The sequence below is a fragment of the Thamnophis elegans genome, chromosome 14 (genome assembly GCF_009769535.1).
Source record: "Thamnophis elegans isolate rThaEle1 chromosome 14, rThaEle1.pri, whole genome shotgun sequence".
NCBI lineage: Eukaryota > Metazoa > Chordata > Lepidosauria > Squamata > Colubridae > Thamnophis > Thamnophis elegans.
In genome coordinates this window covers 19667086-19686225 of record NC_045554.1, presented here as the reverse complement: position 1 = coordinate 19686225, position 19140 = coordinate 19667086, and the positions used below count along the sequence as shown (strand labels likewise).

Genomic DNA, 19140 nt, shown 5'->3' with positions numbered 1-19140 from the left:
AAACAAATTATGTCATTGTTAAGGAAATCTGGCTTCCCTCATTGACTTTGCTTGTCTCCAGCTCACTGGGGAGGTTACATGCCAGCTGCCAAGAACCCAAATTTTGATCAGGTGATTGTGGGAATGCTGCAATAGTAATAATTGTACAGAGAGGTCATAAGTCAATTTATTCGGTTAAACCTTAGATCAGCCATTAAACAAATGGTTGTATGTCATGGACTACCTGTATCCCTTCACACTTAAGATCAGTTTCCTAGTGCCCCACGATCACATTTGCAACCTTTCCTGCCAGCTTCCCCACAGTTTGGGGAAGCTGAGAAGGAAAGTTTCAAGTCACTGGAAGGTTTTAAGTCCCTGGGGTCTCTTCCATTCGTGCATCTTCCAATCTCCTGTTTTTTGCATCACCCATTCTCACACTCTTCCGGACCTGTGTTGCATAGCTGACCCGGTTTATCTGCCTTGTGGACCTGGAACTTGCAACTTCCAATTTTCTACTGGCTTCCCCACTTTTTGGTTGTGGGAAGGAGACAGTAATTTGCCTCCACAAATGTGGGATTTTGTTAATTACAGGGACCACTTAGCAACAAAAATTCCAGTCCTAATTGCTGTCATAAATCAAGGATTATCTGTATTCAAAAGTCCTAATAGGAAAAATTGTGGTTTCATCAGAGTGTTAATTTTTAAAACTGCGCAGTGGTTAGGGTGCAGTACTGCAGGCCACTTCAGCTGACTGTTATCTGCAGTTCAGCGGTTCAAATCTCACCGGCTCAAGGTTGACTCAGCCTTCCATCCTTCCGAGGTGGGTGAAATGAGGACCCAGACTGTGGGGGCAATATGCTGACTCTGTAAACTGCTTAGAGAGGGCTGAAAGCCCTATGAAGCGGTATATAAGTCTAACTGCTATTGCTATTGCTATATGTGTCCAGGGTTGTTTTTTTCCCTACTTTTTAATAAGAATGGTAAAATGCTCCATTGTGCTATTTACATTTCAAACAACAATTAGAAATACTTTTTTATAGTAATGCTATTGAAATTTATAATGTACAGCAACACAAACTTAAAGAAATGAAAAAAATCCAAAGGAGTTTTTTGAAGTATTTTTATACATGCTAGATAATTTTTCTGGAGTCATGTATCAACAGTTCATCATTTAACACAAGTTTTCTATTAAATTATAACAATTTAATTTTCAGTTCTTACATATATTTTCCTTTGTTAAAATAGTACTTTTATCAAAAGTTACAATTACAACAGTAAAACCTAATACAAACTAAAAAAGGAAAAAATAAAAGATGCAGAAAAGAAGGAGAAATAGAGAAATAGAAAAAGTAAGAAATGATTTCCCCTATATCACAATTTTAGACAATTTTAGTAGCTTATCTTTTCTCTTAAATACAACGAATGATCTCTTTTTCCCATATCCCATCTCTTAACAAATCTATAAAAAATAATATTTCAGTCCTGATGCTAGCAGAATCCATTAAGAGATAACATTTCTATTTTAACCTTAATCAAGCAAATCAACTTTATATTCCTTTTTAGTCTAACCAATCTTGATCTTTAATCCCTTCAAATAATGTCTTAGAATTTGAGGTCTTTCTAGGTTTTTTTCTTTGTCCTTTCTCACAAGATTCTTCAAAATGTTACCAAGCCTCTTTGAAATCTAATCTATAAAATTATCCAGGTCATTTTCTTGATTTGTTATTAGTATGTTCGAGGTTCGAGGTTCATTTTATTTATATGCCGCCCTATTCCCAGCGGGACTCAGGGTGGCGCACAAACCCAAGGAGGGGAAGGGAGACACAAAAACTACAACAAAAAGTACAGGGCATTTAAAACAACCAACAGCCACACGATTCGAGAGGGGAAGGGAACTCATTGACCCCAGGCCTGCCAACACAGCCAGGTTTTAACGGCTTTTCGGAAGGCCTGGAGAGAGGTGAGGGCCCGAATCTCTGCGGGGAGCTCGTTCCAAAGGGCCGGAGCCGCCACAGAGAAGGCCCTCCCCCGGGTAGTGGCCAGATGACATTGGCTAGTAGACGGAACCCGGAGGAGCCTAATCTGTGTGATCTAATGGGTCTTTGGGAGGTAATTGGCAGCAGGCGGTCTCTCAAGTACCCAGGTCCAATACCATGAAGGGCTTTATAAGTGACGACTAGCACCTTGAAGCGTATCCGGAGACCAATCGGTAACCAGTGCAGCTCGCGGAGATAGGTGTAACGTGGGTGTACCGAGGTGCACCCACAATCGCTCGTGCGGCTGCATTCTGGACGAGCTGAAGTCTCCGAATGCTCTTCAAGGGCTGCCCCATGTAGAGCGCATTGCAGTAGTCCAGTCTTGAGGTCATGAGGGCACGAGTGACTGTTGCGAGTGTCTCCCGGTTCAGGTAGGGACGCAATTGGTGCACCAGGCGACCTGGGCAAATGTCCCCCTGGTCACAGCCGACAAATGATGTTCTAAGGTCAGCTGTGGTCCAAGAGGACTCCCAAATTGCGAACCCTGTCTGAGGGGTGTAAAATTTCACCCCCCACCTGAGTGAGGAGTACTAGCCAATTTTTGGGAGGGAAACACAACACCACACTCAGTCTTGTCTGGATTGAGCGCAAGCTTGTTACCCCCATCCAGACCCTGACAGCCTCCAGGCACTGGCACATCACGTCAACCGCTTCACTGAGTTGGCACGGGGCGGACAGATATAACTGGGTATCGTCCACATACTGATGGTATTTTATCCCGTGCCGCCGAATGATCTCACCCTACGGCTTCATGTAGATGTTAAACAGAGGGGGGACAGGACCGAACCATGTGGGACCCCTATTTCAAGGGCCTAGGGGTCGACCTCTGCCCCCCGACCACACCGACTGCGACCTGTCCGAGAGGTAGGAGGAGAACCACCGAAGAACGGTTCCTCCCACCCCCACCTCTCGTAACCGTCGCAGAAGATACCAGGTCGATGGTATCGAAGGCTGCTGAGAGGTCAAAAGCCTAGACGAGGCATGACCTCCATCCCTGGCTCTCAGAGATCATCGGTCATTGTGAAGATATCCCTTTTAATTATTAAGATGTCAGTTTCTTGTTTATGTCCAATATAGATCTTTTTCCATTCTATTCTTGTAGCCTGTCATTTTTAAATCCCCTTTCAAATCAGTTTCAATCATATCAGGTAATCCTGTTCCATAATATCTTTTCAATACAGTCTATCTATGGAGGCAGATAGTAACTTCTGTCGATAGTTCACAATATCCTTGAAGACATCTGATGTTAAAATGTTTTGCTCTTTTCTGTATTGGCAAGTCACGTTTGGGTCGTGTTCTCCTTAATCTTTAGTTCCCCCTAGTGTTCAATTTTTTAATTCTTTTATTTTTTAAATTCAAATAGAAGCATTTCCCATGGAAGGATATTTTATAATTCATTCTACACTAGAATGAATTCTTCATTTTTTAATAGGATGCCACTGTATTTGTAGCTTGTTCTGATTGTATTCCTATTCTATACCAGGGCTCTCCAAACTTGGCAACTTTAAGATTTGTTTGCTGTCAAACTGGATGGCTGATGAATTGTGGGAGTTGAAGTATTAAAGTTGCGGAGTTTGAAGACCCCTGTTTTTTTACTGTTGGTGCCCAGGGAGCATTAAGAGTGGAGTAGCCTAGGAATGCAGTAAAAGCTAACAAGAAGCTTGCAATGGGGCAGTTGCATCTTTCACATAATCAATTCTTGTGAGCTTCCTGATTGCTTCCTGTCCTGCTAGCTGAAGCTGGCAGTGATAATCCTGTTTGTTAGTTTATGAAATCCGGTGTCATCCTCAAGTAGATTAAATTCTCAGTGAGTCTTGGATTTTTCCAATGGCCTTCATATTTTGTTCTCATCTCGAGAATTTCAATCTGCAGGGCTAGAAGAGGTTTAAGTATCTCTTGGGATGGCCATTCTGCTCTTCTGCTCAGAAGGGTGGGCGATACCCTTCTTCCTTTTCTCACGCAGCATTTACACTGAATAAACTAACATTCCACTTCTCCCCTCCCCCAGGATATGGAGGTGACGTCAGAGGCAGCTGATGGGTTCCTTCCCAAGACTCTTAGTTTCAGTTAAAGAGCTTACAAATGTTTTATGGTTGATAGAGCAGAAATCAGGTTCTTCATCCTATGAATTGAACCCAACTAAACCGTTTTCCTTCATTAGTTAAATTAATTGTCCCTTGTGCGTCCTACAAAATGTGCTTGATGTATAAGAAGCAGGTTGTATTGCAACAAATTGAAGTGGGAATGTTTCGATTTTGAAGTGCTTTGAACTTGAGGTATTCTGTTTTACGTCCAAAACAGTCTTGAGTTCAGAGTGATTGATTCTTACCATGTGGTTTCCATCCACATCTTCCAGCTGGTTTGGAAGTATTGTTCCTTTCAAGCTCCATAGCATTTCTGCAACAGTAAGAGAAGAGGTTGTTTTCAGGGCAGGTCAGGCTTGAAAACCTTTGTACCACTCTGCCCACCACTAAAATATCCTTGTGGTGATTTATTTGTTTAGTATCAATAGAGCTTTTCAGTTGAACCGAGGAGACTGATCTTTCGAAGGCCTTCGGTTAAAGAAATATAGTATGTTCATCAGCTTTCTGAATAGTCTTCATTTAAAAAATGTCAACCTATTTCTAGTTGATAGTTGAAATGAGCCTTAATATAGCAAAATATTTGGCATTTTAATTTTTCTTACCTGAGAGCTGAGCAAGAATTAAAACTTTTTGCAAAATGCATACTTTCTGGAAAGTATGTGCCTTTTGCCTAAGAAAACTTTCCTTAAAATTGGATCCGTTTCCTTTCTCTGGATTAATACAAAATTGTGTTGTGGGAAATTCTCACACTGATAACCCGCCTTTGTTCTCTGTGAGAAATAAAGCTGAACTTCCCTGCAGCTCTCTTGATTTGCAAACATCTGGTTTCCTGTTCAGAAAAAATTCTGACCAAGCTAATGTACCCCTGTCCCGCTTGCATCACATGTTGTTGTTGATATTGGGCTGTTTTAAATGTTTATCACTCTGTCTCCCCCCATCTACAACTCCAGGCACCAAACATACCAATAAAGACACCTTCTTCCTCCTGTTTTCCCCACAACAACAACAACCCTGTAAGCACCTGACTAGAATTCACAGTCTCCTGTTTAGGCCAGCACCTTAACCAATCTGTTGCAATATGTATTAATGCAGAGGTCCCAAACATTTAGCAATAGCAATAGCAGTTAGACTTATATGCTGCTTCATAGGGCTTTCAGCCCTCTCTAAACGGTTTACAGAGTCAGCATATTGCCCCCAACAACAATCTGGGTCCTCATTTTACTCACCTCGGAAGGATGGAAGGCTGAGTCAACCCTGAGCCGGTGAGATTTGAACAGCCGAACTGCAAAACTGCAGTCAGCTGAAGTAGCCTGCAGTGCTGCATTTAACTACTGCGCCACCTCGGCTCTTTATGGCTCCATAGACCTGTGGGGGTGAGGGATGGTTTCGCACACATGACCTAAGTCCCACGCATATGCAAACGAAGCTTCACCAGCTCACCTACCACTTGCCTGGCCCGGTTACCATATTAATAGCCATTAATATATATGGACTTGTCCACTAACAGTTGAAGCACCATTTCCCGAGCCGCTAGTTTGTGATCAAGATGCTTATATGTAGTCCTCTACTTAAAACCATAATTGCTCCAGAATAGCAGCACTTGGATATGCTACTTGCTTACCATTGATAAATAAATTAAAAGAGATAATAGACTTAAAGAGATTGATCCACGTAAATATGATTGAGAAATAAACCCTTAAACTCATTGCAGTGCAACTTGGCTCAATTACTACTCTGTTTTATCTAGTCATTCTTGCCTCTGAATTCTGCCAGAGATTAAAAATGGTGTATACTGTGCAGTTCAGAAGCATTGGCCACTCACACCCTATGGCTCTTAGGGTTACAGAAATTGTCTTCAGTCTTTATACATGTCTCCTTTGATTTCTCTTGCCCATTTGATTTCTCTCTTCAGTGTCTTCTCCTTCCACCCGTCTCTCCTCAACCAGAGATTTTCATTTTACAATTTGAGTTCAGAGAAGTGAGTCGGAGGCAGCAAGAGCTGACCCCTTCCTCCATTTCCCCAGGAACCCTTTTCCTTGGTTTCCATGGGCCCTTTGAAGATGAAATATTAGCATAAGGCCAGATTCCTGCCTATTTCTCACCCCACCGAAAGGGAGAGCAGGAATTGGTGCCGTTGCAACTGGTTTTCTGAAAGGCTCTAAAGGCCTCCATAGTTGGTGGGCCAAGGATGTACTTCAGTTTGGAGAAAGTGCTCGGGAGGTCCTGTCCCTCCTGTCTCTGCCCCCTCTTCATTCGGTCCATCCTGGGAGGTCATTTATAAAGCAATTTCCATTGGCAAGGCCAGACCCAGTAGCAGTCTTCTGCCTTCAGAATGGACTTGAACATTCCTGGTGCACCCTTTCCCAGGAATTGCTGCTCTGGTAAAAGTTGCAGGGAAAACTTGGAGCTGTTGGCCAAAGCTTCACCAGTCCAATGAAGGACTGTTTTTTTTGCAGCAAGTTTTTGAGCAAAGTTTCTTTGTATCCTGAATGAATACATGTCGATGCGTTGGGTAAACATGTCAATTTTGAGCATTTCCTAACTTGTGTTCCTGGTAGTCATGCTACTATATTTGTTTTGGCGTGGGGCATTCATAAATATGTTGAACAGATTATAGAGACCAATTTTCAAATTAGCCGGTCAAGAGGTTTCATGCCTGGCAACAGTAGAATGTTGAGTCCTATCACAGTGGAACTTATTTTGGAAATGCTGAGTTGTTTGCAATGAGTGGCATGTAAGGCTCAGTCGATAAACTAATTCACCTTAAATAAAGGAACACTCAACTAGCTCTTCTCTTAACAGCCACTTTGTGCTTTTTTTGTTTTTTTGAAGAAGTTAAAAGGTTTGCAATAATTTACTAAATATTTTCTCTCTTCCTCTCCTCTTCTCTTTGGGTTGGGGGACAGTGTTAGAACCCCCAAAGCCTGGTACAAGCCAGCCACTCCCTGCTTCAACCCCTCCTACCACCTCAATAGTCACCGGCAGTGTTAGTGGCAACAATAATGCCAAAAGGGCTGTGGGCAACAATCCGCAAGCGCAGCAGCCGTCTTCACCACGCTACCCACCTCGAGAAGTGCCGCCACGGTTCCGGCACCAGGAGCAGAAGCAACTCTTGAAGCGAGGACAGCCACTGCCAGGGATTGCTGCCAACCTGAGGGCGCCATCTAAACTGCTGAACAGCCAGGCGGGCGAGAGCACCGGGACCCGCGAGCAGGCGGTCTCCGAAAGCCAAGGACAGAGCAGCAGCCAGAAGCAGCCAGGTGAGAGGGAGGGAGCGAAGCATCTGCCTGGGTCTAGGAATGTCAGCATAAAAGGGCGGCTGGGCAGTGAGATTGCACCCAGAGCTTGGCTGTCCAGTAAAGGCCCTGGTGACTCTCTTGCCTCTCAAAGGGATATATTTGGCACTGATAGCATTTTCCCAAGAGGCTTCAATAGCCAGGCAGCTTTGTACTGGTTGTCAACTCTTGTTAATTGTCTTTGCTTGGTTTGTTCAGAATAGAACAGACCTTGGGGGTTTCCTCTTCTTCATTTTCTGGGACGCTGGTCCACAAAAATGGTTTTCTCTCGACCTTCCTGGATGCTATTGTGTGTGTGTGTTTTAGTAACGCATTCTATTTTTCTTAGATCTGAACCACAGCACACTTGGATCCCATTATGAGAATGCTCACTGGGAAAGGACCTTTTCCAGTAGTGACTCCAGCACAAACTGGGATAAAACTGTTGTAGACAGCTCAGAGAAGGCATGGCCCTCGACCACCGGCAGTGACTTGCAGCTGGCTTCAGAATGTATGGACGCTGATTCTGCCTCGAGTTCCGGATCGGAGAGGAACATTATGATGGCCTCGCGGGGCCCCAGCAGCGACGTCCAGCACCTTCAAAATGGCATTGGACATGGCAATCAGGCCAAGCTGGTCAGCAGTAGCAACAGCAATAATGTGAGCAGTGGAAGCCTTAGCGGGTCCTGGGTGCGTCTCTGGGCGCCCTGATGAGCCCCTGTCCCCTTTCGGCAGAGGCTTCCAAAGGTATCCCTGAAAGTAGCCACGGCAGAGCGAATGCTTGGGGCGCCCCCAGTTCATCCAATGAAGAATCAAATCCCAGCACTTTGACCTCCAATGGCCACGGGGGTGCCTGGCCAGTCTTGGAGAGCAGCGGGCCTGCCCTGAAAGGGCCCCGAGGAAGCAGTAGTTGCGGCACAGATGCCATGCAGATGGTGAACAATCAGAGTGCGAACTCTAGCCTTGGCAGCTCCTGGGCAGCCTCCAGGAGAACTGTGATTCCCAACTCCATGGTACAAGGAAACTTTCACGAAGTGGGCAGCCTCAGAACCCCAACCACGAAGTGAATGGACCAAATAAGAACACTACTAACTTTATGACCTCTAGTTTACCAAACCCAGCTGGTTCAATGCAGACGACTGAACCGGTGAGCAATGCAGGGCCTGGGACCTGGAGCAGGAGCGCCCAAAGCAAACGGCCTCAGCCCTCGGCCTCCCCACTAACAAACGGCACTTCCATTTCTCACCTGAGCAACGGTGACACAAAAAGTGGTGGGGCTCCTGGGTCTAGGTGGGTTACCTATGGCCCCGTTACTCCCTAGAGACCCGTTCTGACTCAAATAGCCAAGCTAACAATGACACTGTGAATGCAACACCAATGCATCCTGGGCTGACTCGGACCAGCAGCTCGGCCATAGAAATAAGTGAGGATCAGCAGACAGGGACGTGGGAGGTGGCAGGCATGGGTAATAGCCAGAATGGCACCTGGGGGCCTAGAAGTGGAATGGGCCACGGAGGAGGCCGCAGAGGCTCTGTCCAGAATGCCAACTTAGGAGACGGGGAATGGAACAAGCTCCCGAGCGGCCATTCCTCTGAAGCCAACAGTGGGAATGGGAAGATGTTTACCAATGAATGGAAATCTGCCGAGGGGGAGAAGGCTGACCCCCAATGCTGCACAGCGCCCCAGGCCCTGGAGCAGAATGGTGGGTGGACCAAGGCCAGTTCTGAAGCCGGTGATGGCAATCTCGAGGTCCCCGAGGAGCGGTCCTCCGCAGAAGGGACAAGCCACGAAAGGAGGAAAGTAGACCAGCAAGCGCTGCTTCAAAGCATGGTGAACAGAACGGACCTGGACCCGCGTGTCCTTTCCAATTCTGGTTGGGGGCAAACCCCAATAAAGCAAAACACAGCCTGGGATACAGAAGTGACTCCAAAGGGCGGAAAGAAAGCTGACAATGGAACAGAAGCCTGGGGGGTTTGTGGCCCAAGCCTGCAGTTCAGGGGGGGCTCCGGAGAGGCCCCACCTCCATGGGCCCAGTCCTTCCCCTGGGACAGGCTGGGGGAGCCTAAATCTGCAAGCAGGTGGGGAGACTCCAGAGGCCCCAGCAGCCAAGGAGGCTGGGAAGAGGGCGCAGCTCCCGTCATGGGTAAGAGCAGCCAGTCCTGGGGGACGGGCCAAGAGGTCCGCGCCCCATCGCTGACCTGGAACGACCCAGAGAAGCTCAGGCAGGGATGGGGAGACGGCCCCAAAGCAAGCTCTGGGTGGGCTGCTCCGGCTGGCGATGGCTGGGGGGAGAACGTGAGGAACAATCATTGGGGCGAAATGAAGAAGTCGAGTTCCAGCAGCAGCGACAGCGACCGCTCCACCTCCTGCTGGAAAGAGCCCGCTAGGTCGAACTCTGGGCGCTGGGCTGGGGGCAACGGCGGCAGCACCAAGCCGTGCAGTGCTTCAGGGTGGGAGGAGACTGCCAAGCCAAATCCCAGCCCTGTGTGGGAGAGACCCCCAAGCCAAATCGCTCCCAGAGCTGGGGGGAGCCCTCCAAACCCTCTGGGTCCCCTGACTGGAGTAAGCAGCAGGAGGCCGGGTGCTGGGGGGGGCATCTGCGACAGCTGCTGCTGCTGCTGCAAGCAAATCGTCAGGCGTGGGGTGGCTGGGGAACCCATGCCGGCCCCGGTCAAAGAAGAGGAGCCCACCGGTGGGAGGAGCCCTCCCCGGAGTCCATTCGTCGGAAAATTGAGATTGACGATGGAACCTCTGCGTGGGGCGACCCGAGCAAATACAACTACAAAAATGTGAACATGTGGAACAAGAACACCCCGAACCCCGTGGGCCGACCGGATGTGCAGACGCATCAGCCGGGGTTGCCCTTGGGTCCCACAGCCGGCACGGAGAGCGTGGCCAGCAGTAGCTCCAGTAAGTCTCCAGCAGTTCTTGCTCCCTCCTTTCCTAAGCAGCTGGTAGGTTGCCCGAGAGTTGATTGACAGGATTGGCAGCCTGAGGTTCCCGGGGCATCTTTTTTCTTCCCCAAGTGATAAAGACCCCACCTCAAGTGGGCTGGGTCAGGTATTTGGGTCCCTGAGCAGAGGGGCTGCGGGCAATGGGCACTCTAAGCCTTGCCTGACTTAGCGCCTTAGGGGGAAAAAACAATTTTCCTAGGATCAGTGTGGGAGGGCTTGTTTGTATCCACCTTTAGGATTTCTACAAATAAGGTGGAGAATATATCCAGCAGACTTCCTATTTGTATTAAAGTATGTTTCCCCCTGAATGCCCTGGGAACACAAAACAATGTCGCAAATCAAACTCTGTTAACTCCTTCCTGAGATATTAAAGACTTGGAAACTTCTAGTCCAGACAGTCAAAACAGAAGGTCTTTTCCCCCACAAAATTATTGGGATTTTTGCAAAAGGGAGATGGATTAAACTTATTCATCTTTGGTTGGTCTTCAAGGCGAAGCAAGCAGGGAAACGAATTGGCTCTTACCTGTCTTTGTCAGAGTCCTTTGTTACTGGAGAATGTCATATACAGCATTTCCGTTTCCTATCAGAAAGATTTTGCTTTAACACTTGCTCCTGCTAATAAGTTGGATTTCTTTTGTAAGGTTGGGGAGAACCTCCTCCTGCACCTGCTACAGTAGATAACGGCACATCTGCCTGGGGTAAACCTGTGGACACTGGTCCGAGCTGGGGAGCCTGTCAGTGAGGCCACGGATGCCAGGGCTGGGGAAATGCTTCCGTGGGACAACAGGCGTCTCATAAAGCAGGTATGGAGGTTTGGGAGGAAATGGGCTTGGGAGCCTCTGGGCGGATTTGTGGGACTGACAGTAAAGCAGAATATGCTCTGCTTATACAAGCCACAGTTCTGAGTCATGCGGTGGCTTAGAGGTAAAGCTAACGCCTCACAATCAGGAGGCTGTGAATTCGATCCTAGGTAGAGGCAGATATTTCTCTCTCTGGGCATGATAAGAATGTATCTGCCGAACAAAACTCCGCATCGGCAACAAGAAGGGCATCTGGCCAGTAAACACTCAGCTCCATTCAATTGGCCAGACTCCACCCCGCAAGGGATTATGGGGTCGTTAAAGGAAGAAGAAGATGATAATACAAACCACAGGCCCTATGAGTTGGCACTGGGCCTGAGCAGTTTCTCTGCAATAGCAATAGCAATACTTATATACCGCTTCATAGGCCTTTCAGGCCTCTCTAAGCGGTTTACAGAGAGTCAGCATATTGCCCCCAACAATCTGGGTCCTCATTTTACCCACCTCGGAAGGATGGAAGGCTGAGTCAACCCTGAGCCGGTGAGATTTGAACCGCTGACCTGCTGATCTAGCAGTAGCCTGCAGTGCTGCATTTAACCACTGGTGGCACGGGGTGAAATCTCCTGGTTCATGGGACGGAGCAGCCTAATCTGAGTAGGTTGCAAATTAAAAGTGGGCTGCTTTTATCTCCACCAGGACCTAAGTCTATGCAAGTCCCCGATGGCTGGTGTGGAGGGGATATGCCTTTGGCGGGGAATCACCCAGCCAGCTGGGAGGAAGAGGAGGATGTGGAGATAGGCGTGTGGAACAGCAACTCAGTGCAAGATGCCGGTGCGCCTTTGCACTGGCCGCCATGCTCAAAAAAGATGCCTTCTAAGGTAAATACGCCAGGAGGAAGGAGGTCATGTTTAAGGCCAAGAAAAGCTGTGGGGGAGAGGAGGATGGACTTCTTCATCTGGCAGAAATAGGTGATTTTGCACTGTGATAAGAAAACGGGAAATAAGGGACTGAGAGAGCAGAGATCCCTGCCAGCTGGGGTCTCCTTTTCAGGAAGGGACCTGAGGGAATTCCTTGGGTCAGTTGCGGTTCTGGCACCCACATTTTGCCTTGCTGTTTAGCCACAATGCTAAGCTAAGCTTCGGGTTGGCCCTGTATTGATCGCCTTTTGCCTTGACGGATCAGGATGAGGGGAGGGAGGGGGTATCCTTTGGCTGCTGGGGATGGGCTGGTCTTTCTGCCCAGACCTTAGAAGAGAGGAGGGAGCCGGGCAGAGTCAGGTTGGCCACCCTTTGGCTGCCCTGGAGTCCCTCTGCCTCTCCCAACTCCCTGAAGCAGGAAGAAGAGAAGGGCAAATAACACGGCCCCTTTGCTTGGGATGTGTAACCTTCCTTCTTCACTGGGCTGAGCTCAAGTCCTTTGAAGCTTCAGCCGCAGTCTGTGTTTTGCACAGACACGTTCTCACAACCACCTCTTAGCTTTAGCATTTCCTGCTGTTTTCATGCTGGACTCTTGTTTTGTGTTTTTAGGCAGCAATGAAAAGTGGAAATAAGCAAGACGAAATGTGGACAAATCCCTTTGTGAAGCAGTTTGCCAATCTTGGGTTCCCTGTAAGTACAGCAGGACAACGGAACACATGAATGAGCACACTGCCCCTGAAACAGCCCTCTGCTGCCTTTTGGGTGGCAGGCTTCTTTCCTTGGACACCAAAACCTCGAGAAAGGGGGGAAAGTTGCATGCAGAGACTGCCTCGGTTAAGCCCATTTCCTTCTTTCCTCCAGAGAGACCTGCCAGAAGAATTGCAGAGCAATAAGATGGAGCTATCAGGAGGTAAGACAAGCATCTGATTAGAATGAAAACGAAAAGCCCCAAATGCCTGTGAATTCCCCTGCAGTATGTTGTAGTGTGTGCAGGATTCCGATCCAGAGACGACCAGAACTGGGGAGGGGGCTGTTGCTGGGCTGGCTGGCAGGCAGTTCATTTGCAAGGAGCTGCTGGGCTCAGGAAGAGGCATTCACTTCTGAACTCGAAGCAGAGAGGGTGGCTCCAGCAAGGCAGCCTTGCCCATTTCAGATCTAAACACTCCCCACCTCTGCACCTTAGTGACCACCTCATCATGACCACTCACAGGGTCGGGGGAGCAAAAGCCCTTTTAACTGGGAGTGCTTTCCTCTCCTCCTTGGCAGGAAGTGTGTTCCTGCTCTGTGTGGTATTCCAGAAAGCCTTGGAGGTCAGTATTGGTGTCAGAGAGTATTTTGAAGCCCCTTTTCCTCCTCTTCCTCCAGGAATCTTGCCTGACAAGCGGATGGAGCTGGAGAAGCATAACCTGAATGTTGGCGAAGGCAGCAGGGCGATTGGGAAAAATCCTGGCTCCCGTCCCCAGATTTCCAAAGAGTCTTCCATGGACAGAAGTCCTTACTTCGATAAGGTGAGACTTTTTGGGAGAAAGAGTCCAAAGGGCTGGGGGGGGGGAAGGGGGCACCATGGTTGCCTGTGACCTCAGGCCCCTCCTTCCTTGGGTTGTAGGCCCAGGGGGACCCTCCGGGTGGGCTGCCGAAGAGATGGGGGAGGGGAGGATTATTTGCCTCCCTCCCCCTTCCTTGCCTCTTCTCTTTCAAGCTCAGGAGCTCATCGCTGCTTCCGCTCTCGGTCCAGGGAGGAGCTGCCTAGGGCTGGGCATGAATGTACAGGCAGTCCTCGACTTACAACACTTCACTTAGTGACCGTTCAAAGTTACAACGGCACTGAAAAAAGGACCTGAGACTTTTTCACACTTATGGCCGTTGCAACCTCCCCATGGTCACATGACATCCATGACTGGATGCTTGACAACTGACCCACATTTAGACGGTTGCAGTGTCCCAAGGTCACGTGTTCCCCTTTTTGTGGCCACCTGATAAGTAGCCAATGAGGAAACCAGATTCACTTAGCAACCGTGTCACTAATTTTAACAACTGGAGTGATTGACTTCACAAAAGTGGCAAGGAAAGTCGTCAAATGGGGCAAAGCTGATTTAACCAATTTCTCACTTAGCAACATAAATTCTGGACTCAGTTGTGGTTGTAAGTTGAGGATTACCTGTAATTCAATCCAAACCAAAAACGGCAGGTTCTGCCAAACTTTCAAGTGGGCTGCAGTTCATCTGAAGGAGGCCCCCAAACATTCTGGGGGGTTTTGGATTTCGGCTGGAAGAAACCCTGAGGGGGTCTTAGAAGACGAGTGGAGGGAGACTTTTCCACGTGGAGCAGAGCCCTCGGGGAGCTTTGCGCCTTGGTCCATCTGGGTCAAAATGCGTAGGAAAGCCGATTTTGGACTGGATCGTCAGCAGCTCCCTGCTCCATCCTGCCCCTTTCAGGCCTGGAGGGGAGATTTGGATTTCTTTCATTACTTGCTGTCTGCTGAGAGAACCGCCTGGCTGGGCCCTGTGGTGACACTAACCTCTCTCCTGTTTTCCACATCTGTTCCTGCGGCCACCGGTCTCTTCCCTCCGGCTGCTGCTCGGCTTGTGCTTCTGCAGGATGGCCTGGTAGCAGACGATTCCCCAAACATGCAGTTCATGCCCAGTCAGAACGGGAAGTTTCCCCCTTCCAACAGTGCACTTCCTAACCACGTCCTCAGCTCCCTCGCGGGGCTGAACGTGCAAAGCTTGAATTCTGTTAGACAGGTAAGGCTGGGAGCATGTTTTTCCCAGGACGTCCATCGAGAGGTTTACGGGGAGGTCCCCCTTCCTCCATGCAGAATCCATGATCTGTGGAACTACCCGCCCTTTTGCCTTTCCTAGCAAGCGTGTTGGAGGCACAGAGTCCCCTGGCTCTGTGCAGGGGGAGGGGGGGCTCTCCATACTCAGAACCACTAGAGAACGCCCCTCTGAAGAAAAGAGGGTTGTCCTTTTTTTAGCCTCTTAAGCAACTCTCCCCAGTTGATGGTTGGGGTGAAATGCAGCTTTATGCCCCTGTGCTTCCTCCCTCCCTCCCTTTTCTGGCCGAGATTTCTGATGTGCTGAGATAATTCCTTCTTTCTTTCACTCTTTGACTTCCGCCCCTTCCTCAGTCTCGGATTTGTCTTCCCCTTATTGGCCTCGCTTCCTTCAGTCTTTGGGTCTCCACTAGCTAAGCTACTTCCAGATTGGGCAAGCACCAGCCAAGAAGAGGCAAGGAAGGGGGAGGGAGGCGTCTGTTTTGTGCCTGCTTTTCTTAACTTGGGACCTGATTATACTCTGACTTCAGCAGCTCCTTTGAAAAGTTCAAGGAAGGGATGTGAAATTTACTCTTTTCAGAAGGGAGGCTTGGAGAAAGAAAGAGAGAGAGAGAAAGAAAGAAAGAGAAAGAAAAGAAAGAAAGAAAGAAAGCCCTCTCTTTGGGGCTCGGCCGTTCCTTTTGCAGTTGCCACAACCAGGGTTTGAAAGGAGCAGAGACCAACCAGCGTTGTTGGTTGGGAAATCTGAAAATCCTGGTCGTGCTCTTTCTGAAGAAGCTCACTTTGACCAGTGGCTCTCTTCACCTGAATTGGCACCATTGTTCCCGGATGAGGAAAGGGGAGGCTGGGCAGCTGGCAGGAAAGGTCCAGTCAGAGGGGCTTGGTTGTGATGTCACAGGAAGTAGGGCTTTGTGTGGAAGCCTGAGGGGATGATTGTCCCAGTGAATGAAGGCCTCAGCTTTCCAGCTCACTTCTTGAGAAAGAGCCTTTCACTTAAGAAGCCGAGCACCATTAGGCTGGCTACTTGCCCGGATGTATTTGTGAGTAGCACTTGGGGGAGGGGTGGGGCAACCTCTGCAGGCATCCCAGGTAGAGCAGGTCTGGGAGGGGAATTTTTATGCCCCTACCTGTCCTCAGGTGAAGGGGAAGCAACTCACCTGTCATCTCTCCCTCTGCAGAACGGCAATCCCAGTCCTTTTGGAAATCTCACAGCACAAGCCCGGACGATGCAGCCATCTCCAGCACAGCCTCCTCTTCACTCCTCTCAGTCCAATCCCCGCGCTCAAGTGCCTCCTCCATTACTCTCCCCTCAGGTGAGGCTCCACTGGAGGGCTTGTGCCCAGGTACAAGGATGAGGGGGCGGCAGGGTTTCTCCTTTTCCTCTGTGTAAGGCAGGCTGATGGGGCGACCACCTTAGCAGACTGAAATGCTAGTGAGGCGTCCAGCTTGGTTTCCTCCAAGCGTTGGTCAAGGGGCCCTGTGGTATTCTGATCAGGAAGATAATTATCTGTAGGTTGGCAGGCATGACAAGGAAATGGACACGTAGCTGGTTCCAAAATCACGTTCAGAGATTACGGGATCCATTGAGTGCCGTAAAGTTGGGTTCTGGGTGCTTTTCTGGTATTGACCTGGGTGGATGATGGGAATAGATAAAGCATCTAAGGCTGGGGTGTCAAACTTGATTTCATTGAGGGCTGCATCAGGGTTGTGTTTGACCTTGGTGGGATGGAGTGGGTGTGGCCAGGGGGATTGGCCAGTTCGATGTGTGGCCCGAGCACTCTGCCAGTGAAAATGGGCTCCTCAGCTCCGTTTCCAGCTGCCACTGCCTCCTGCAACCATCTGCGCGGCCCTCCCAAGCTCCGTTTCCACTGGTAGAGCCAGAATGCAGATTCTGCTTGATAGAAAAGACCCCCAACAGCGAGAGCAATTCATCAGTGGAGCCAATTACAGATCACGAAGGCCAGATCCTGTGCCTTGGATTAGATGCGTTTAAGGAGAGATTAGATAAGCATTGGGGGATTCCTCAAAGTCAGAAGGCAAAGCAAAAAACAGCAGCAGTATAACAGCCCTTGTCTTCCCATGTGCCGCACGGTCGTTCCTGTTGCCCTCTTGGCTCTAAAGTATTCTGTTCCGAAGGGATTCAAAGCCTGGGACCTGGTCGGGGTGCTTTGACCCTCGGCCACTCCTTCACGGCCTGCTCCTTTGGCCCTTTAGGTTCCAATATCATTGCTGAAGTATGCACCAAACACCGGGGGCCTCAGCTCACTCTTTGGCCCACAACAAGTAGCCATGTTGAACCAACTCTCCCAGTTGAACCAACTCTCCCAGTTACAGGTAAGCGAACATCCAACAATCTCTCCCCCCCCCCCCCAATTCCCCATGAGATTAGTTCCTGAATTAGCAAATGTCCTCATTCTGGCCTCTTTTGCAACCCTGGTTTACTGTCTTAGCGATTGCTGGCCCAGCAGAGGAAAATGCAGGGTCAGAGGAGCACGCCTGCTGTGGCCCGCCAGGAGCAGCAGCAGCAGCAACAACAACAGGTAAGCTTCCCTCTGAGTGTTTTTAAAGATTTTATCCTCAGACATTGAGTGAGGTTGCCTAAAAAGTCTGGGCGGCTTTTGGGAAGGCATTAGCCAAGTGCTGAATTGGAGGCATTGCGATGGGCACCTCACCCTGGAACCAAGCATCTTGCTTTGTGGATGTCGCCCCACGGAAGAACATCCATCTACTGCTCTGCCCCTTTCATCCTTCCCAAGCTCTGAATGGGAAGAGAGTGGACAAGCAGGGTTTCCTGCTTGGGCTGGGGGTATTGGAACAGAAGACCTCCAAGGTTCCTTCCAGCTCGGTTACTGGGTTATTTTGCGCTCATGTTAACAGCAAATTGAATGTGCAAGACAAACAGTCTACAATTGTGTTCAGCATCTACGAAATGGTTCCCCATTTAGAGTTGACCCCATGTAGTTTGGAAGTCCTAGCTGTCGTCTTCTGACTGAACAAGAAACTAATTTGTTGGCTTAATTCTAGTTAAGTTAATTCTGGGCCTGACATATATTTATCATGCTGCTGGTGGATTGTATCATAGCTCCGTTAATCATTTGGTCCTCCCTTTATGTTTGAAGAATCGCCCTCATATATGCAGCAACAAATGATGCCACCATCTTGTCAGCTTGATCCAAGTCTTCTCATGAAGCAGCAGGTGCCTCCATCACAACAGCAGTTCCATCAGACCGCCATAAAATCTTTCCTGGAGAATGTTGTTCCCCATGCTAACCAAGAGTTGCAGAAAGGGCCATCTCAAATCAATGCATTCAGCAACTTCCCTATAGGTGAGTATCTCCTCCATTTGTTGAGATCTTGCAGTGTACTCTGCTCTCCAGCAGCTGGGTTAGACCATTGGCTGCCCAGCTAAGCCACTTCCTTTGTGCTGTAAGCCAAGATTAGGCTGCTGGCAGAAGATCAATAAAATCCAACATCCAAAACCTGACAGTGTGGTGAAGAAATGATCTTCTAACGAATCTTCGGGATACATTTCACCTTCAGTTGCTTGGGTGTTCTTGTGGGAAAAGAGCTGCTGCTGTAACAGCTAGCTGGGTTATTTTTCTGGGGCTTGGATGGAATGTTTTCTACCTAGTCCAACGCAGGCGATGCGGTTGTTTGACACCCAACACTGTCCTACCAAGATAGTGGGGTCCTTCCTTACCAAACCAAATTATATGGCTGTTGAAAAGCATTTGGGTCTAGTGGCTCAGAAACTGCAAGGCCATGGGTTTTAGTCTTGCCTTCAGCATGGAGCCTGAGGGTGATCTCTTAGCTCTAGGAGAGGGGTCCCCAATCTTTTGGCTGTGCCCCAGAGTGGGTCATGAGCTGTTTGCAGCCGGGCTGCAAAAACGGGGGTGCAGGTTCATTCCATTTGTGTGAATGGCGGGCAGGTGTGAAAGCCGCTTGTGTGGGCACACTTGCTAGCCGCTCATGCAGAACCATCCCTCCCTCCCACCCTGACGCTGGTCCACAAAGCCAGAAAGATCTGCCATGGGGGGGGGGAGAGGCAACAAGAAAAGAAGAAGAAGAACCCTGCTTCACTCTCCAAGTTGCTCTTTTATTTTTCTACTTTTCTGGTCTTACATCTAAGGGTTGGTTTTTTTGCTGCTTCTCCAGAATGGCCTTAACAATTACAGATTGGTGACTAGACAGTGTGGGGTGAAAGTTAAGCTCTTGGTAGATGCTGGAATGGGGAATGTTTGATTCTTAGATTGGGACCCAAATTCCACCCTTAACTTGGGGGGGGCAATCCTTGTAGTTTTCTGAAAACTGTCTCCTGG

The 19140-nt window shown here is 48.8% G+C and overlaps 1 protein-coding gene across 1 annotated transcript in view; it reads left to right on the top strand.

Annotated features, from left to right (window-relative positions):
* TNRC6A (trinucleotide repeat containing adaptor 6A) overlaps positions 1 to 19140 on the top strand; it is a 50499-nt gene that overhangs the window by 23113 nt on the left and 8246 nt on the right. Inside the window, 19 exon segments of the mRNA XM_032231308.1 lie at positions 7006 to 7359; positions 7724 to 8062; positions 8065 to 8346; positions 8349 to 8678; positions 8681 to 9862; positions 9865 to 9967; positions 10000 to 10025; positions 10028 to 10063; positions 10066 to 10284; positions 10970 to 11131; positions 11825 to 12006; positions 12655 to 12735; positions 12907 to 12955; positions 13411 to 13553; positions 14643 to 14789; positions 16000 to 16134; positions 17036 to 17155; positions 17272 to 17361; positions 17961 to 18147. Of these exon segments, the coding sequence (XP_032087199.1) occupies positions 7888 to 8062; positions 8065 to 8346; positions 8349 to 8678; positions 8681 to 9862; positions 9865 to 9967; positions 10000 to 10025; positions 10028 to 10063; positions 10066 to 10284; positions 10970 to 11131; positions 11825 to 12006; positions 12655 to 12735; positions 12907 to 12955; positions 13411 to 13553; positions 14643 to 14789; positions 16000 to 16134; positions 17036 to 17155; positions 17272 to 17361; positions 17961 to 18147 (3649 nt within the window). The 5' untranslated portion in view covers positions 7006 to 7359; positions 7724 to 7887.